General features: G+C 38.0%; 2 protein-coding genes across 4 annotated transcripts in view; both read left to right on the top strand.

Moving 5' to 3' along the window:
• Window positions 1-3,204: 3,204 nt before the first annotated feature.
• LOC122085040 (cationic amino acid transporter 9, chloroplastic-like) lies at window positions 3,205-7,335 on the top strand. The gene is made up of 8 exons (XM_042653476.1): window positions 3,205-3,528; window positions 4,128-4,543; window positions 4,869-5,045; window positions 5,181-5,405; window positions 5,499-5,675; window positions 5,810-6,046; window positions 6,730-6,819; window positions 6,955-7,335. The coding sequence occupies exons 1-8, from the start codon at window positions 3,309-3,311 to the stop codon at window positions 7,135-7,137; spliced, it is 1,725 nt and encodes a 574-aa protein (XP_042509410.1). The 5' UTR covers window positions 3,205-3,308; the 3' UTR covers window positions 7,138-7,335.
• An 8,972-nt stretch (window positions 7,336-16,307) lies between these two features.
• The window catches only part of LOC122084361 (cationic amino acid transporter 9, chloroplastic-like), an 8,384-nt gene continuing 4,651 nt past the window's right edge, over window positions 16,308-20,040 (top strand). For all 3 annotated transcript variants that reach the window (XM_042652549.1, XM_042652550.1, XM_042652548.1), the window contains exons 1-6: window positions 16,308-16,608; window positions 17,364-17,776; window positions 18,742-18,918; window positions 19,050-19,274; window positions 19,368-19,544; window positions 19,647-19,880. In XM_042652549.1, coding sequence (XP_042508483.1) covers window positions 16,359-16,608; window positions 17,364-17,776; window positions 18,742-18,918; window positions 19,050-19,274; window positions 19,368-19,544; window positions 19,647-19,880 — 1,476 coding nt within the window. In that variant the 5' untranslated portion in view covers window positions 16,308-16,358. The remainder of the gene's footprint in view (window positions 16,609-17,363; window positions 17,777-18,741; window positions 18,919-19,049; window positions 19,275-19,367; window positions 19,545-19,646; window positions 19,881-20,040) is intronic.

Genomic DNA, 20,040 nt, shown 5'->3' on the forward strand with positions numbered 1-20,040 from the left:
TTTTTAACACATTATGCTGTATATTTCCCAAAGATACGGGAAAAAAAAGTAAATGAAAAGCTTTCCCGTTCTAAACACGTTTAAAACACCTTCAACTCCAATACAATATATAGACCCCAAAATTGAGCCACAAATTAATGTATTTGCTGAACATTTATCACTCCAAGAGTGTATTGACTATGTTAACAATTAACAACATCATAGCCAATCATGCTGCTCAATAAGACTTTGGACTTGTGTGGTTTATGAATTTAGAATTAATGTTGGATGATATTCAATGATATGTCTTAGAACTTATAATAAGACATTGAATATGTATATATTAATATTGGATATTATAATTGTTTTGAACATTAGATGCAGGTTTTCATGTAATAATTCTTTCACAAAAAAAAAAAAAAAGTAATAATTCCTTAATTTATATGAGAATACTAGGGTTTTTTCTTTTTAATCCCGTTTGTTTGAAATCTACACGCTTCAAACCTGTACCATTCATTATTCATTTTTTTACCCTTCTCTCTCTCTCTCTCTCTCTCTCTCTCTCTCTCTCTCTCTCTCTTTATTGTATTGTTCAAAGTTTTCACTGTTTAAAACCCATACCGACCGTTATCATTTTTTGGCCGTTCCCATTTTTGCTAACCATGGTTGAGCTTGTTGCTAAGATATCCCATTTACTTGTTTCAATAGAGTTTCCTGTCATCATCAGATAATCAACAATTGTAGTTTAAAGATAGGGAAATATCGAAAAGATAAAAGAAATAAATTTAAAAAAAGGGAAAGAGATTGATATGTTAATCTTTTTTATTGGTATCAAATGCATTAGAGAGAGGGAAACCTCCTTTTCGGAGGATGTTGGAGTGTAATGTGGGGCCCAACATAATAATGATGAGAGATGTGGAGAGAGCGTATGAGAGGACATATACATATAGGATTGCGTTTGTGACATTTTCCTTTTGAAATAGTTGAAAACAAACGGATAGATATTTTGCACAATGCCATGTTTTAAGTATTTATTCATTAGGAAGGCCTAAATGATATCTCTATTGTTGTATATAGAACTTAACACCTTCTTTTGAGTGCTCATTGTTTTATTTTATTTTATTTTCTTAATTGAAAGTGTAACATTTTTCTTTTAAAAAATAGCAGAAAACAAATGGATATATATTTTGCACAATTCCATGTTTTAAGTATTTGTTAATTGGGATGATCTAAATGATGACTCTATTGTCATGTTTAGATCTTAACACCTTCTTTTGAGTGCTTCTTGCTTTATCGAGGGTGTAATATTTTTCTTTTGAAAAATAGTAGAAAACAAATGGATAGATACTTTGCACAATGCCATGTTTTAAGTACTTATTCATTGGGAAGGTCTAAGTGATAACTCCATTATTATGTTTAGAACTTAACACCTTCTTTTGAGCGCCCCTTGTTTTATTTTCAAAATTCTTTAATTGAGGGTAAATAATGGTTTTTAATATAATTTGAAAAATATCTTATCATATGTTATTGTCAAAAACTCTCATTGTTTTTTTACATTTCTCAAGTAAACATCTAAAATGACATGTTTTACCTTTGTTGGAAAAAAGAAAAGAAAAAAGAAAAAGAAAGCGATAGATATGTTGCTAGTGTACAATAAATTAGTGGACAACACTGATGGGGGCATATGGTCAGGTATCATATAAGAAGGATATGTGGGTCATTTCAAAAAGGGAGAAGAGAGAGATTGACACAATGGACGCTAGCTTATGATATACTAGTGGCATATCCAAACTTTTTCTAAAAAAAAATAAAAATGTAAAGATACAAATCATTTGATAAGAAAATCCCAATTAAATGGAAAAGGTATAAAACAACCTGCTACGAGGGCTGATGTAAGAGACCCTTTGCTCTTCATAAATGGGGAGAAATAGTTTCATCCACCGGGTATCATGGACTCATGGTACAATATTTCTCATTTTGGAAAGGATTTTTTTTTTTAATCTTTTAGAAAGAGGATCATGGTAACATGGTTTCAAGTATCGGTATCCTATCGGTTGTCTTGGCCATATCATATCTGTATTAGCTGAGACCGATCTGGATCGGTTATCCATATCGTTTCAAAGGTAAAACAGTAAAAAGAATTGTACTTTTTCTGAAAAGCAAGGGGTAAAAATGATCGATATGCACCGATTCTCTCCAATACAGGTCCAGATCATATCGGTATCAGCAGAGACCGATACCACTACTGATACCAAGAACTAAATCCATGTAATGGTTTGAATCTGAATTAAAATAGCAGCACAATCTCACTGCGAAGAGATGACATTGAATCCTCATGGAAGATCAGATTTGTTTTAAGAGAAAGTTTTCCACCACTCATGGTGAAGAAAGAACTCTTTATTCTGCATGATCCGATGATATGATTGAATTTTCAAAATAGAAAATATAATCATTAACTCTTGCCCTTATTTACCAAAAGTCTGAAGTGCCTTTTCTTAGTTTAATCAAAAGGATCAAATCCCATGGATTAAGAGAATTTGTGAATAGAAAACTCAATTTGTTTTTTTCTTAATATGAACCTAATGCACGGTTGAGACTTGAGACTGGAGACTTGAGAGGTTATAGGGCTTATATAGAAAGTTAAGTAATCGTTTTGGAAAGCTCCAAGATTTAGTGGTAGGGGTTGTGTGGAAAGGATCACTGATTGGCATTGGATTAGGACAATTGGCATGTCTTTTTCAACAAAAGGGAAAAGTTTGTTTCAACAAAATGAAAAGAGCAACCGTCAGGCTGCCGAGAGTAATTGTCACTCCCCACCTCCACCCAACCCATGGAAAAGACGCTCATGCAATTAAAAATCTAGAGCTTAGGAACACCGCCGGGATACCAGACCACGTCACTCTCTCCCTCACACCACGAGAAAGAGGCCCATGTAGAGAAAAGTCTGGGCACGCAGCCGGGCTGCCCAGACTACGTCATTCACTGCATAAATGAGAAGAAGAGAACTTTTCTAAAAAAATATCCTTTTCAGCTTCCACGATGATGGCATCACTGTAGTCAACTGTATTGATTACTTATTCCAATCCAACGGTTTCATAGGGTGTACTTACGATGTTGGGTTCCACCACTCTAAACATCCTCTCAAGCAGTTGAGAGGAAAAAATCAAAAATGGCGCGACAAGCAACGTACACATCCACCATCCCTCGACGCTACTGCCTATTTGTTTCTTTTGATTTGAGATTTGAAGTTATAAAATGGAAACCGCGAAGAATCGTAATTCTGTGCTTTTTTTAGTTCTGAATTCTGATTTTGATCTTTGTTGTGGCTAATGGGTTCGTCTTCTTCATGGCTGTCCCGTTTCTTCTCCTCAGCTCTCAGAGCCAAACCTCTTACTCCTTATTCTTCAGAAGCTTGCACATCCACGGTGTCTAAAGGAGGCCTTCTTCGTCGTTTGGGTCTTTTTGATCTTATCCTTATTGGAATTGGAGGAACAATTGGTGCAGGAATCTTTGCCATTACTGGCGCAGTCGCTCATGATGTTGGCCCAAGTAAATTTTGAACTGTGAAATCCTAAAAATTGTCCCTTTTTTTAGATTCTTGAGGTTTTTATTTGCATAGAACTCTCTCTCTCTCTCTCTCTCTCTCTCTCTTTCTCTCTCTCTGGTTGTGTTGATTGTGTCCCTTTTTTTTCAGTTCTACGGGGATTTGCCAAAGACTGTTAGTGAATTGTGACCATAACTTGTGAACCAAATAGTTTCTTCCAAGATCAGAATTGTATAATGATCCTAACTTTGTAATTGATCCTTTTGATTGTTTGTTTTTAAACAGAAAAGCTCCTAAGAATCTGGGTTCTGTTTCTGTGGACTAATTATAGTTGCCACATGAGAAACAGTCTGTTCAGAAAAGTTAAAAGACAGCTTATGAAGAATTGATTTAATTATTTCAAGCATTCTAGGGAAGGGAAATATGGAGTGGGGGGGGGGGGGGGTGGATTCTTAAGTTAAAGTCTGGAAACACTTATGCTTTACTGTTTTAGGAGAATATGTGCAATTTAACTCTGTATAACTTTCTGTTTTTTCTGCTTAGATATAATTGATAGGATGTCAGGATGTATAACTTGTATATTATCTAACTTTTTCCATTGCAGGTGTCACAATTAGTTATGGTTTTGCTGGATTGGTGAGTGCGCTAAATGCTTTCTGTTTCGCTGAACTGGCATCTCGTTTTCCTGCTGTTGTTGGAGGGCCATACTTGTATTCATATACAGCCTTCAATGAGCTCACAGCTTTTCTGCTTTTCATTCAACTTATTTTTGATGGGCATATTGGGTCAGCCAGCGTAGCACGGAGTTTGGCTAGTTATCTGGTGAACATGCTAGAGATATTTCCAATTTTCAAAGAAAATGTTCCAAGCTGGATGGGAGGACATGGAGGCAAAGAGTTCTTTGGAGGAGTTATATCAATTAATATATTAGCTCCAATTCTCATTGCAATGGTGACAATAGTTCTTTGCCAGGGTGTTGGAGGATTGTCTGTTTTGAACTTATTTATGACTTTGACAAAGGTACCCTGTTTGCTCTAGTGGACCAGATTGTTCATTTACTGCGGTGCGGGCTTGCACTCATTCATCTTGCACATGTTTGATAATAATATATGAGTATATCCAATAGTCTTGTTTATCCTTGGCTGTTAATTGACCTTCTATACTAAGAGTGATGCTCTTCAAGCTTTATAATATTCCTATTTTCCCCACATCATGGAACATTTATAATGCTTTTGATTGCGTCATAGGCCCTTATTAATGTTCAACCTTCTCTGTTACTATCAGTAGCATTATATAGGCTAAGTTGGCTTTGTCTTGATATACTTGTATGATGCTACTTTTGCAGATAACCATTGTTCTCCTTGTCATCATTTTTGGTGCTTTCGAGGTTGATGTATCAAATTGGTCTCCATTTGTTCCAAATGGGTTTAATGCAACAGTGACTGGAGCAAGTGCAGTATTCTTCTCATATTTAGGATATGAGGCAGTGACTAGCTCAGCTGAAGAAAGTAAAAGACCACAGGCACGTCAACTAGACAACAATCTGATGCCTTTTGGTGCCAAGCATTCCTAACCAATTGCGTGTTCGATGTATTTTTGAAGTTATGATTCAATCCAATTCTTCTAACTCATTTCTTCTACTCTTTTTAACTTTCAGAGGGATTTACCAATAGCCATTCTTGGGAGTTTTCTTATATGTGGAGCCTTATATATTGGTGTCTGCTTGGTGATTACTGGGATGGTTTCATACATGCTTCTTGGTGATGATGCTCCTTTGGCTAAAGCTTTTGAACTTAAGGGCTTGAAGTACATGTCTATTTTCGTCAGCATTGGTGCTGTTGCCGGGCTAACCACAAACCTTCTGGTTCATTTGTATGTTCATGTGAGTCACTTCAGATTTCATTATTAGTAACATGCCACTCTTGCACAGCATGTGTGCCTCTGTAATTACCGATCAGGTGTCTCTTGTGAGCAGCCTAGGTTTTATCTGGCACTTGGAAGGGATGGTTTACTACCTTCAGCGTTTGCAGAAGTACACAAAACATGTCGGACTCCTATTTTTTCTCAAATCTGGGTTGGGGTGATTACTGGCACCTTGGCAGGGCTATTTGATGTGCATCTGCTCTCACACGTTCTTTCTGTTGGTTCATTGGTATGATCTTGCTTTAGCTTCCTGTCTAACATGTTTAGGATGCTTTTCATCCGATTTTAATTATTTTTTATGGTTGATAGAAGCTGAACTTTTAACTAAGCCACCTCACTTACACCTACCTGGTTTATTTACAGACTGGCTATTCTGTTGTTTCAGCATGCGTTGTAACTCTTCGTTGGAAGGATGCAGGAGTAAGTGAAGTTTCTACAAGCTGGATTTCAACCTGGCTGGAAGGTGTCCTTTGCCTTCTCATAATTTCCTGCTGTGGCTTTGGAGCCGGACTTTGCTTTCGTTTTGGTGCTTCATTTGTCTTGTACCTGGTGACTGCAGTGATAGCAGTAATTGCTGCTGTTGCTCTTCATTATCGTCAAGTGAGTATTATGTATGATTAACATGTTAATATGTTTATTTATCGTAAACATTATTCATCAATTTTTTTTTTTCCCCTTTCCCTATTGCTACTTGACTTGCTGGAAGTTAGTGCCAATTTTTCATTCACTTGGTTCGCAAGTGTTTCGAATGTTGCAAGGTTCTGTAATGGAAATGCTACTGGGAAGTGGATGCATTTCCACAATTTCCACAGTTTGGGAGCACATGTTTTTTAATCAGGGAGAAAGGGGAAAATCAGGAAAGAACAGAGGGTAGTGGTCATGGTGTCAGTATCTAGTCACTTGTGTGAAATTTTCTTGTTGGAAACTTTATGTAATACTCGTTTTGATTAGGATATCAAGTGATGGGATAAAGAGGAGGTGTAATTCCTTTTGCCTCTTTTTACATTTCTCTGGTTTCCTTATGCTTTAAGTAACCTCCCATGGGACTAAAGTTGGTCATGAATTGTGAGGCTCTTTTATCGCTTTTATAGGTTGAAAAGGCCATTAGAAACCACCTTAGGCTTTTGATAATCTTGGGAAGTTTGGAAGGGAATGTAATTCAGAAGGGAATAATATTTGTGTGCAGCTGATTTGCACACTAGTATAAGTTGCAGGTCATATACTATTTCAAATTTTACTCTGCCTCATTCCATTTAACTCTCTTCTCTGTTTTTTCTGTTCAGGTTTACGTAGACCCACCTGGGTTTTGTTGTCCAGTAGTTCCTGTTTTTCCAGTTTGCTGCATCTTCTTCAACATATTTTTGTTTGCTCAGGTTTGCTTCTAAAGTGTAAAGTGCAGTTACATATCAATAGATAACTATCGATGGATTGATTGTCGATAAAATTTGATAGGAAAAATAAAGGAATTTGAGATTCATAGATTAACAACATGTTGTGTTCTTTTCCAGCTACACCCGGAAGCATGGTTGAGATTTGTTGTTCTCATCATCATCTCAGTCGGTATCTATGCATTTTATGGGCAGTACCATGCCAATCCCGGAAGTTCAAATCAGATACTAGTTTATGATCAGCCATCTATAGAAGAAGCTCTAATTACCAACCATGATCAGGATAGTTACAATGCAACTTGATTGACTGTATTATAGTACTATTAATTTCAACCATTTGCCTTTCCTTCGGCTGCTCAATTCAAGGGATTGGTGCTGTCATGATGTTGTGTTATAGCATATTGTATCTATTACGCGGGCTTTACTTGGAGTTGAGCAGTTGCAATGGTTGTGTAGATATTTTTGGAAATGTAATTCATATGTGGCGATATCTTCTGATTAGTTTAGAGATGAAATAAAGTCTTCTTCTTTGATCTGAGAAAAGATTTTTTTTTCTCAGATATAATATTTAACATGGAAAATTTGTGAGAAAAGGAGTTGCAACATCAGGGGTTCAGTAAAAGATTTTCTATTAGGTCCAATAGGACTCTGATCATGTTAATTTTATTTTTGGCTTTTCAGCTTAGAGGTAATTATATTATTTGTGAACCAAGTGCAGCTAGTTGGTCATATGAGTTTTGTGAAATTTTTATCTGTACTTTGTTGAACTATGAAAAATTTGGAACACCCAAATGGAGTTATTATTGCACATTCTTCTTCCCTCTCTGACTCTTATCCTTTTTCCGTTTTGGTGCTTTCCTTCCAGTTAGGTTAACTGTTCTATTTCTATGAATCAACCTCCTGAAGTTAGTATAAGATTTCCATAATTGCCCGAAGTACTAATAGGACATACAATGGTGCTATTTTAGTACTCAAAATATTTAGTTGTGGTAAGCCACTTAATATTTTGGATAACCAGGGATGAAATATTTTTATTGAAACATGAAGATTCAAAGAGAAGGACAATTGCATGGAGTTACTACATAGGTGCTTTTGGGTCAGACTCATGGCACACGAGATGGGCTTGGCAATTTCTGGCCAGGCCTGCCATGATCCATATGTAGCCAATAAATGGTATAGCTTAATTGTATCTATAGCAATATCAAAACAGGTTAGAACAGTATTCATGTATTGAAGGAAGAAGAAGAAAAGAGAATAAGAGAAAGAGAGAATGGAATGTTTATCTAGTAGTATCTTCTGAAAGGTAATCCCAAGCTTATCTTGCAACAGATTCCAACCATCTTATTAGCTTAGAAAACCCTATCCTATTATTTAATAATCACTCAGGAATTCCTCTTGTATTTTCCTTTTTGTCCCTCCTATGACTGAAATGTTGAGTTCTCTCCTTGTTTTAGATCTTTCTTGTTTGATGCGACAGAGTCGACCCTGCCGGACTTGGTTGGAACATACATTAACACATAAACCTCAATATTAGCTGTCTCATGGGAAATCAAACAAACTTACATTTTCAATAGAGTTCATGAAAACTTTTAACATCCAAAATGAGTAAATGGGGCAAAGGGCCACTGTCATACTGCATAATTATCCTGATGACACCATTAAAAAACCTATTTTTCATCAGTCACAACAATTGCTGGCCCAAAGTAAGATCCAGTAACTACTTCTAATCATTTCTATAAAGCTCAACTTTCAGCAGTTTCAGTTGTGACTGAACATGGAATTCCTTCTGCTACCAAATAGAGACATTTTGAGTCATATATTACTATACCCACACCACATTTACCAATTCCATTTTTATTGCTACTCTGAACATTGATCTGGAAAGAGGAGTTGGGTAGTGGTGGTTTCCATTTTACACAAGATTTTTTTATTTTCAAGCACCATCATGAATTATAAAGGTTGATAATCTTACTACATTGTGTTTTTGGACATTTCAGAGAGTAATGCGTCTCCAAAGTTTTGGTTTCTATTTTTGAACTCCACCTTATTGTTGGTGTACGATGTCTTTGTTGTTTTATGGTTGTCCTTGTTGGCAACTCGGCCACGTGGCAGTGATGACGTGGCCAGTTTGGGTGACGTGTATGAAAATGATGACATGGCAGTGTCCAGTGTCACCGATGAGATAACAGAGCAGCTTGGTATGCATGGAGTGGCTTAATACATCATTAATAGGTGGTGCAGGTTTCTGGGTCAAAACTGACAAAATTGGCCTATTTATGATCGAGGGCATTTTTGGCAGTGAAAATGACATTTTTGGAAGATCAGTTCTCATGAAAAAGATAGATTGTAATTTACCTAGTCCAGTGCATTTGATTTCGTCACATTCCGATACCGTATGAAGAAGTTACGGCATTTGTGGCAGTCGAGGGCAGTTTTGGCATTGAAGATGAATTTTTTAAAGGAAGTGTTCTACATGTAACAATACGATAAAAATACAATCTTTCCAACGGTTCTGATTTCATCACATTCCGATTCCGTATGAGAAAGATACGTCATTGGAAAGGTGTAGGGGCATTTTGGTCTTTTTACATGGATGATTCAGATTATTGAGTCTTCTGAAAAGTGGTAGAGCATCCAGTTACGATTCCAACGCACTTCGTTTCATCGCGATCGAATATCGTATGAAAAAGTTATAAGTGTTTCCGTAAAGTTGGTTCGAAAATCCAAATCGAAAATCCATCAGTTGCTCTCGGTGTTGGGTGGATTTTTCGGAATTTATTGTTGAAATTCGAGGGGCTTTTGCGTAATTTAAATATTTTGAAGGTCTGAGTTGCAAGGGGTCTTTAAGCACTGAAACATATGGAGGCAGGGGCTTGATTGTAATAAAGAGGAGTAAAGGGAAGTGAAATGGATGGCCAAGATTCGACCACATAGGCTTGATGCCCATCCAAAGGCTGCTGAGATTTTGCACTGACATGGACGAGATAGATGCTTGCGCGTAGAATTTGATTGGTTTGGTGCATAATTCTTGATGCACTGGCGCTACACCTTATCAAGGTATGTTGTGGTGTTTCGCGCGTGTATAGAAGGTATAAAAAAGATTCTGATCTTAATGATCTCATGAAATCTGATTAAAGCATGATAGAGGATTTGGATCCAACGGTCGATATGCATTTCTCTTTTATGAGTGGGAGACAAGCTCCCTTAAAATCCAGAAAAGTAACCAATCATAGATCGACAACACTTCTGACGATGTCAGCACCTACGTCATGATGACATCATCTAGATTCAAATTTAATGGTTTGGATCTATTGTCCGTTGGTTTAATCCGACGGATTATATTACAAGATCTTTTATATGAGATCTACGGTCAGATTTCGCCCTTGTTGCGCGCGCTGCCGGTGTAGCCTACGCCACCCCTACGAAGATTCCATTTTAGGCTATCTCATTGCTCCAACTTTAAAAGGTCATATCTCCCTCATTTTAAGTCGGATTTGGGTGAACCAGGTTGCAGCTTCTTTGTTTTTTCAAGCCCTACACCATGGAAGCGAAAAATGGGTTTTGAGTGAAATAAGGCTACAGTTTTGGTAGGAGAAGCTTCCCCCTCTTTGTTGGTCCTTGAATGAACATACATTCTTGATGATAAATGTTCTTAGGCCATTAAAGAAGGTAAAAGAGGTGGTTGAAGTGTGTTAATGATACATTAACTCAAAGCCAAGGAAGAAGAGAAGAAAGCAATGATGTGTTTGCTTTGAAGAGCAAGAAGCCAAGGAGAGAGAAGGTGTGAGCACCAAACTTGTCAGTATAAGTTTCCAGTCATCCCAGGCAATCGGTTGTGAGATTCTCTAACCTGTGATTTTACATTACATGTATGTATGTATGTTAGGGTTAGTTGTGGATGAATGTATACATGCTAGGTTAGTTGTGGATGAACTGTAAGCATGCTAGCTAGTTGTGGATGCATATGCTAGGCAGAGCTTGACTGTAAGGCATTGATATAAGCCCCAATTTACTGTATTATTTATTGTGTGCTTAGTGGGTGCTAAGCGCCAGGAGTGGGTGCTACACATTGTATCGGTACTATGAGTGCCATCTCAGCTTCGGCTCGAGAAAATTGGGTGTGGGTGCTCCCGACTGTGGGTGCAGTCAAAAGTAGTGTATTGAGTAGGTATGAAGCCTTTATAGGCACTACTCCGGGGATGTAGGCAAATTGCCGAACCTTGTAAAAACCCTGTGTTGTGGGTGCTTGTTGTTTGCATTTTATATTGAAGTGCGTGTGCATACTTGGAATGAGTGTGCATACTTGGAAGTGCCTATGAGAGGCTGAGTGTGCATACGACTGTGTGCAAACAGGGACAGGTATATCAGGTTTTTCTTGGCCAGACATCGGACAGGTTTTTAGGGATCGGAATTGGACTCACTGATTCACCCCCCTTCTCAGTGACTGTCGGGTTACAACAGTCTTGTATTCCGTCACAATTTAATCCAGGGAGTACTGGTGCAGGTGCCTCGACAGGCAGGACGCCGGCCCTGCTAGCCGGTTAGCAGGCCATGGGGGTTGCAAGGGAGGCAAGAGGTCCCCCTGCATAGCGGTGGTGTAGGGGAGCGCAGCCCCACTCGAATTTTTTATTTGAGGGCAGTTTTGTACTTTTCGGATTAAGGTTTTTCGCTATATACTTGTAGCGAGGATTTCTTTTTTCGCTATATACTTGTAGCGAGGATTTCTTTCTCTGTAATGCAAGCAATACTGAGAGGTGTGAGGACGTGCATTGTAACCATATTCTCCATTGACAGTGAAGCAGGATTTTATCTCACCGAGGACGTAAGCAGTCTTGCCAAATCTCGTAAATCTGTGTGCATTGTTTGTTTTTGTTTTTCCATTATCTTCTGCATCATTTTAGAGTTGCGTTTCTACACTTACTATGAGCATATCAAGTAGCTTAGCAAAGATGGCTATTTCTGCCAATAATTTGTGTTTCTCACGCCTTTCCCTGGTCGGATGCAAAAAAATTCTTTCCCTCCAAGTCCCAAAAGATCCTATAGTTTGATTTCTCTTTCTTCCACTCTTCCCTCCATTTCCACAATGGGCAACTCTTATAAGTTACTCTTGGTTTCAGATATTAAGTCCCCTTCCATGTCTCTTTTAGGTAATCTCCTTATAGTTCTATCTCAGCCCCTTCACAGAAAGTTTTCTTCCCCTTCAATTGTGAAATGCTACCAAATTTCCAATGGTTCTATTGATGGTTAACTGTTATAATGAACTTTCAATCTTTTATGATGTTGGAAATTCTTTTCCCTTTTCCTTTTCCTTCACTTTGACATCTTTTTAACATTTTTAGAGTAGGAGGGAGACAGGCAATAGGAAAAGTTATGAAACTGTCAAACTAGAGACCTTGCAGCAGATCTTGGCTCATATGTGTGGGGTCTTGAGTTTGGACCCCAAGTTTCCCTGCTCCTCTATCAAATTTCAGCCCAAAAAGATTTTGCCAAGTGGCAAAATATAGCTTTGAAACATCCAAGTTTGGTTTTCTATTTCCTAACACCACCTTACTGTAAGCATATCAAGTTCATGAAAAAACACATTTTGTCACATCCAACCATGAATTAGAAGGCAAGTTTGGATGCAGATCTTATCTCCACCAAACACATCCCCATAAGTTCCCATAGTTTGGTTTCTCTCTCTTCCACTTTTTCCTTCCATGTCTCCATTTCTAGTAATATCAAGCGGCCACCTCACAATGAGGTTGCTAACTTCTAACTTTTGTTGGAAACATTTTTCCCTTTTTTTTTTTTTAGCTTCTTTTGGTTGCAAGGAAAATCAAAGGAGAAAATACTGAAAATTTTCAAACCTAAAATATAAACTTTTGTAATTATTACCCCACATGATTATATTACTAACTCCAAATTATTCTATATTTAAATCATTTTATTTTGCATCTAAATCCTTTGAATTTGAAAAGCAAAATAAAAATTACATCTAAAAAGCATCATTATTAAATATGGTGAGATGTTTAATTAGTCTATACAATCATGTTGACAATGAGTGATTACCAAAGTTTTCTTTTGAGGTTTATATTTTCTTGTTTCCCTTCGTTCTAGTTTACCTTGCAACCAAACAGTCCGCACACAAACATTCCAATAAAGTTCTCTCATTTCTTGAAATTTTTAAGCCAGAAGGCCTAACACTAACTTTACCAATACCACATTAGCCATTTTGTCACGTCATCAAGCATTCAATTCCATGAGAAGGATTCCCAAATCCCCCACTTATAGGAGTTTTTTTTTCCTACATCCCTTATGTTTTTTTATTACACAAACAAAATGGTTTGGTATTTTGATAATTGGATAGATAATAAATCCTTTCAAGTCAATTTAGTTTCTCATTCCAATTTTACGATCATCTTGTATGAGATCTTCCCCTTAATTTTTTTGGAAAAAGATCCTCTCCAACGCAACTAGGTGCCCAACACATATCCAATGTCTAAAAATCCCTTGGGGTGCATGACCATTTGTTGGGTGTATGTTCAAATACTCTAAGCTATCGAATGTGCCCTAGGCGCCCAACTACACTAGAAAGGACCCGAGTCCTAATTTTTCAATGGTTCTTGATTTTCAGTTTATTCTGAAATCCACCCCTCCTAGACTCTTTCAGTAGCGAGAGTCTCATGCACTAGATTGTTCTCTCTATAAAAATACAAAATAATATTGACACAAAATTTAGACACATGGCAATTGTAAGTAGGTGTATGTTAGGGTGTTGTCCATATGCTATGTGTAAGGGTGGTTACATCTGATTAATACTTGTAGTTAGTAGATGTGGGTGTCATTACTTAAGAAGTGGGGAGTACTCAGTTTGTTATCACATTGTGGGTACTTTAGTGGATGTGGGATTCTAAATTAGAAGATACTTAAACGTGGGTTGATGATGTGTATTTAATAAAGGTGAGCAATAGTTGAGTGGCATGCGTATTATGATCAAACTACTCTTCCTCTCTCTATCTTATCTTCTTAATCTCCTAACTTATCTCTCTCTCTCTCTCTCTCTCTCTCTCTCTCTCTCTCTCTCTCTCTCTCTCTCTCTCTCTCTCTCTCTCTCTCTCTCTCTCTCTCTCTCTCTCTCTCTCTCTCAATACCGACTTATCCTCCCCTACTCCCATCTAATCGCAACTTTTCATCATTCCACGAAGTAATAGAGGGCATGGCCAACCTCCAGGCCGTAGCTAAGGGTTACTTCCAATACCGACAGAACAGACATGTAACATCTTGATATCAAAGCCAATGATGGCCGATGAGCAACATTTTCAATAGATGGAGGGTCAAATTGGAAACCTCACAACCAGCCAAGAGAGATTTCTCAAACAAATGCATGATATGTTCTAGCCTTTGACGACCAAGTTCGACAATTTCGTAGCTTCCATTGATCGAACATGGGAGGAGCGCTCCGTTAATCACGCCGGCCTTAAGCGGCCCATAGGGAACGACGGCAATGGAGGACCCACCATACCTAAATATATAAAGCTGGAACTTCCATGATATGATTGATCTATGGATCCGACAAGTTGGATTATGCGAGCAGAGCAATTCTTCCAGTTTCAACGTACTCCCCAAGAAGATCAAGCTCCAATGGCAGCTTACCACCTAGAAGGCGATGCCCAATTTTGGTACCAGTTCCTTAAGGAGCAAGAAGAACCTGTCACTTCAAACCTTCTCAAGGATGGTCTCCAACCCAATATGAGGATTTCTTTGCAAACCTTGAGAAACTACGGCAAGAGGGTAGTGTAAGGGAATTTCAAAGTCAGTTTGAGAGGCTGCTGAGCAGCTCCAAGGGTCTGACAGCAGCACAATAAGTTAGTCTGTTTGTAAGTGGTCTTAAGGAGACCATTCGGATTGATGTTAAGGCAGCTCGCCCGACCACTTTATCGAAGGCCATTGGCTTGGCTAGATTGTTCGAATCCTGATAACCAATCCACCAAATCAGAAGGAGATAAGGATCCACCTCATCTAAATCTTCTCATTTGAATTTTAAAATTCAAATATGATGATCTTATCACCAATTTTATCTCTTACAGTTGTAATTTTATTTACTTATCTTTTTAAATGGGATTAAATTTCCCAGTTGTACCTGTAAAATATCTATATATACTCAATCATACATCAATGGAAATCATTCAAAAACTTAGCAAAAACAATCCTTGTGCAATCCTTGTAATAAAATTACAACCATAAGAGATAACATCGGTGATAAGATCATCATATTTGAATTTTAAAATTCAAATGAGAAGATTTGGATGAGGTGGATCCTTATCTCCTTCTGATTTGGTAGATTGGTTATCAAATCCAAAATGCAAGGCAGCACCACCATATTAGCTACGCTTGGATCAACTATGCCAATACACCGCCTGTCTAAATACAAAAAAAGACTAGGTCACCGGTGTAAGCGACTATTTTTAATAGAGAGGTATGGGTCTGAGGAGGAGGAATTTAAAGTAGACGAATAAGAGGACGTTATTAAGGGGGTGGGATAATTATTCAAGGTACTTACTTTGCTAGTCCTTGTGGACGAGGATGGTTTTAAGGGGGTGAAAATGTTAGGGTGTTGTCTATATGCTATGTGTAAGGGTGGTTACATCTTATTACGTAAAAAAATTATGTAGTTAGTCGATGTGGGTGTAGTTACTTAAGAAATGAGGAATAATTAGTTTGTTATCACATTGTGGGTAGTTTAGTGGAAGTGAAATTGTAAATTACAAGTTACTTAGATGTGGGTTCATAATGTGTATTTAAGAAAGGCGAGCAATAGTTGAGTGGCATGACTATTATGATCAAACGATTCCTCTCTCTATCTCATCTTCTTAATCTCTAAACTTATATCTCTCTCTCAATACCGACTTTTCCTCCCCTACTCCCATCTAATCGTAATTTTTCATTATTCCCCAAAGTAATAGAGGGCGTGGCCGACCTCCGAACCGTGGCTAGTAACAGTGTAAGCATACCACAAAAGGAGTAGATTTTTTTGTTGTGGTGGGTGCTCAAGGGGCCCACCCCCGGCCGCCCCTTTAAGCACCAACCAAGTGGCAAGGTCAGTGCATTTTCTCTTGTCCCATGTTTTTGTGAGGATGGGTCTTGGGAGAGATGAGTGGGTTGGGTAGCAAGTAGGGCCATGTCAAACCAGTAGACACATCATCAAACATTGAACACAATGTAGTGCAAGTAGTCAGGACACTCAGGACCCACTGAAGATCGTGGTCCTTCAAATCCCGGCTTCCTTTTGTCCAGATTCCAAATCATCGCTTCAAATCCACGTTCTTATACCCATCTTATTTACCGTTAGATCAGCATCATTTTATTGGTTGTTAATCCCTTCGTACCCGTAGATAGAGGATCAACTGAACTTAGTCGTAAATGTGTCAGAAGCAAAATGTGGAACGTAATTTTTTTTGTTGTTTATATATTAAGTAGGAATCTCTCTGTATAATCTCGATTTCGATCCTCTCAAGTCTCATCTCTTAGTCGTTTTGTCCATAATGGCAGAGCGGAAGAGATACTCTGGTTCTGGTATATCTTCGTCTTCTTGGTTCTCTCACTTTCGGTCTTCAGCCGTTAGATCCAAGCCTCTAGTTAGTTCTTCCTTGGATACTACTGTCCGTACAGGTTCTGGTGAAGCTCTCGTTCGTCGTCTCGGACTCTTCGATCTTATACTTTTAGGTATCGGTGCATCAATTGGTGCTGGTATCTTTGTCGTCACCGGAACCGTTGCTCGCGATGCTGGACCTGGTACATTCGTCTCTTTTTTTTCTTAATTATATAGTTTAGAGTACTGGAATTAGGCCTTTTTTTTTTTTTTTTTAATTTTATTATTATTATTATTATTTTTAATTGTTCGATTAGGAATTGGCTCCTTGTTCAATTTTAATTTACTGTTATTGTTTCTGTATCAATATATTCATCTGGCTTTCTTTTTGGAAGGTGTTTTAGTTCTGTTTTTTGATAGGATGACGGTGTTTTAGTTCGATTTAAACTGGAAATTACAAAGTTTTTTTTGACGGTTCAAAGTCCTTTTTTTTGGGGGGGGGGTTGAATTCTGTACTTGGAGCAGTATTTTTTGAAGTTATCCGCTTACTTATTTCTCGGAATTATGTTCTTTGCTAGTTTGGATGCTGTCATCAGATTAGCGAGTTTATTTATTTATTTTGGGGGTGGGGGTGTGGGTTAAAGTCATCTTAATAGTTTGGGAGATCACTTACATGTGATTGTTCTTATTTTTTTTTGGGATGTTTAAATTGTGGATACTTATATAAGAATGTGGTTATAGAATTACGGTAGATGCAATTCTTGGATTTTTCCTTTGTAGTATTTTTGCATCCCAGAAATATTGGAAAGGTAAGTCATAACCTATGATGGATGCTAATTTTTGTCATTCCAGTGGTTTGCAGTTAGTCTGTCGTCTACCTGTTTTTCTTTTTTCCATTTGGCGTGCATTTAGCTGATCGTCTACCTGTTTTTGTTTTCTGTCCTTGTCTCTGATGCAGCTGTCACAGTTAGTTTCATTCTGGCTGGAGCATCCTGTGTGCTTAATGCACTCTGTTATGCCGAATTGGCATCCCGTTTTCCTGCTGTTGTTGGTGGAGCATACTTGTATTCATACTCAGCATTCAATGAGCTTACAGCATTTCTCGTGTTTGGACAACTGATGCTTGATTACCATATTGGGGCAGCTAGCATAGCACGAAGCTTGGCAAATTATTTTGTGAACATACTGGAGCTCTTTCCCTTATTCAAGGATCACATTCCAAGCTGGATTGGCCATGGTGGTAAAGAGTTCTTTGGAGGAGCTCTATCGATTAACATATTAGCTCCAATTCTCCTAGCTGTTTTGACAATTATTCTCTGCCTCGGTGTTCGAGAATCATCTGCTTTGAACTCAATTATGACTATCACAAAGGTGGTTCTTTTATCCTACCACTTTACTTCCATTGATGGGTACGTCAGGTAGATAGCCGGTACCTTATTCTAGTTTGTCATTATAAGCCTATGTCTGATTTGTAGTGGTACGTCAGGTTGACAGCCGACACTTATTATAATTAGCTATAACCCGTCAATCTTTTTGCATGGATCCTCGCGCTTGTCCTTGCTTGGAATCTCCATGTAGCCGACTCCATTAAGTTGGGATAAGGTTTTGGATGTTGTTGTTGTTTACTTCCACTAATGGACTATCCTTCAGTGTGCCTGTCTTGTGAATGAAATATAGTTTGGAAGAAGAGAGAGGTACATGTTTAATTAAACATTGAGATTATCTGTGCCTCTGCTGTAAAGTTGGGAACCGCCAGTTGTCTCACATTGGGAAACCCTCACCTCCCCCCCCCAAAAAAAAAAAAAAAAAAAAAAAAAAAAAAACTCTCCATGTTCACATGTACCACAAAAGCACTAGTATTTAGTAGGCCATCGTTATGCTATTTCTATACCATACGTGTCATAACCTCATTGGTAAACTATCATGGTCTGGGTAGTTTACCCTTCTACATGAATATGCATCCTTGTAATTCTGATTTGAAATTGCTGGTAACAAACATTTTTGACAAGTGATCTTCTACACAGGTTTTCTCATTTTAGTTCTCTCTCTCTCTCTCTCTCTCTCTCTCTCACACACACACACACACACACACACACACACACACCAACTCACTTTGTGGTCTATATTGGTTATTAGTCTTATATTTTATTGATATTAGGAACTGTGTTTCAATACTTCTTATGTTTTCCATATTCTTGCACCTGTGTCATGTTCATAAACTGCATAATTGACCTTTATATGATCTCCAAAATTTCCTGTCAAAATAAAATAATGATCAATTTTTAATAAGAAGTTTTCTGCCCTGAGAAACTGATACCTTTGAAATTTTGATGCAGTTAATTATTGTGTTCATTGTCATTGCGGTTGGTTCTTTTGAGGTTGACGTATCAAATTGGTCTCCTTTTGCTCCAAATGGGTTTAAAGCAGTAATGACTGGAGCAACAGTAGTATTTTTTGCGTACGTTGGATTTGATGCAGTGGCTAATTCAGCTGAAGAATCTAAAAAACCACAGGTATGTCAACATCCTTCCTTGCTAGCCGTCCCACCTTGGCACATGTTTACTCTATTTACCTAGTTGTAGAGCTATGTGATTCCTCTTAACTCCTTTTATCTGTTTCTTTCTGGCCTCCTGTGAACCTTCAGAGGGATTTACCAATAGGAATCCTTGGAAGTCTTCTTGCTTGTGCAATATTATATGTTGCTGTCTGCTTAGTGATCACTGGAATGGTACCGTACAAGTTTCTTGGTGAAGATGCTCCCTTATCTGCAGCTTTTACATCAAAGGGCTTGAAATATGTTACTATATTGATTAGCATAGGTGCTGTTGCTGGGCTTACTACAACCCTTCTAGTTGGCTTGTATGTTCAGGTGAGTCACTTCAGAGTTCAATGTAATTGACTTGTGTTAATGGCACATTATGTGATTCCGTGTATTTAATGTTTGCATGTTTCTCATAAGCAGTCTCGGTTATATTTTGGGCTTGGAAGGGATGGTCTACTGCCTTCAATATTTGCAAAAGTACACTGTACACGTCACACTCCTGTTCACTCTCAGGTTTGGGTTGGTGTGGTTGCTGGCATCTTGGGAGGACTATTTAATGTACATGTACTCTCACACATTCTTTCGGTTGGCTCGTTGGTATGGAGTTTGGACCTTTCTCCTTGACATGCTGAGAATTTTTTTTTTTTTGATATTTTAAAATTGTTACATGTGCTTGACATGATATCGCTTTTCCTGCAGACAGGCTACTCTGTCGTTGCAGCATGTGTTGTAAGCCTTCGTTGGAAGGATAGAGCATCAAGTCTAGTTTCTTCAAGGTGGATTTCAAATTGGCGGGAAGGTGTCATATGCCTTGTCGCAGTTGCCTGCAGTGGGTTTGTTGCAGGGCTTTGCTACCGTTTTGATGCTCTTATCTGGTTGCTGGTACCTATAATAACAGGAATACTTGCTGCAGTTGCTCTATATTATCGACAAGTGAGTACCATTTCCAAATTATACTTATTATTTATTTTCTTAATGGAGTTCATCAATGAAATTCACTTCACTTTTTCCATGAACTCTTGCATTCTTACGAGCCAATCCCCCAACTAGTGAATACTTTGGAAAGTTATTTAATGAAGCACAATGCCCCCGA

Source organism: Macadamia integrifolia, chromosome 7, assembly GCF_013358625.1.
Source record: "Macadamia integrifolia cultivar HAES 741 chromosome 7, SCU_Mint_v3, whole genome shotgun sequence".
Lineage (NCBI taxonomy): Eukaryota > Viridiplantae > Streptophyta > Magnoliopsida > Proteales > Proteaceae > Macadamia > Macadamia integrifolia.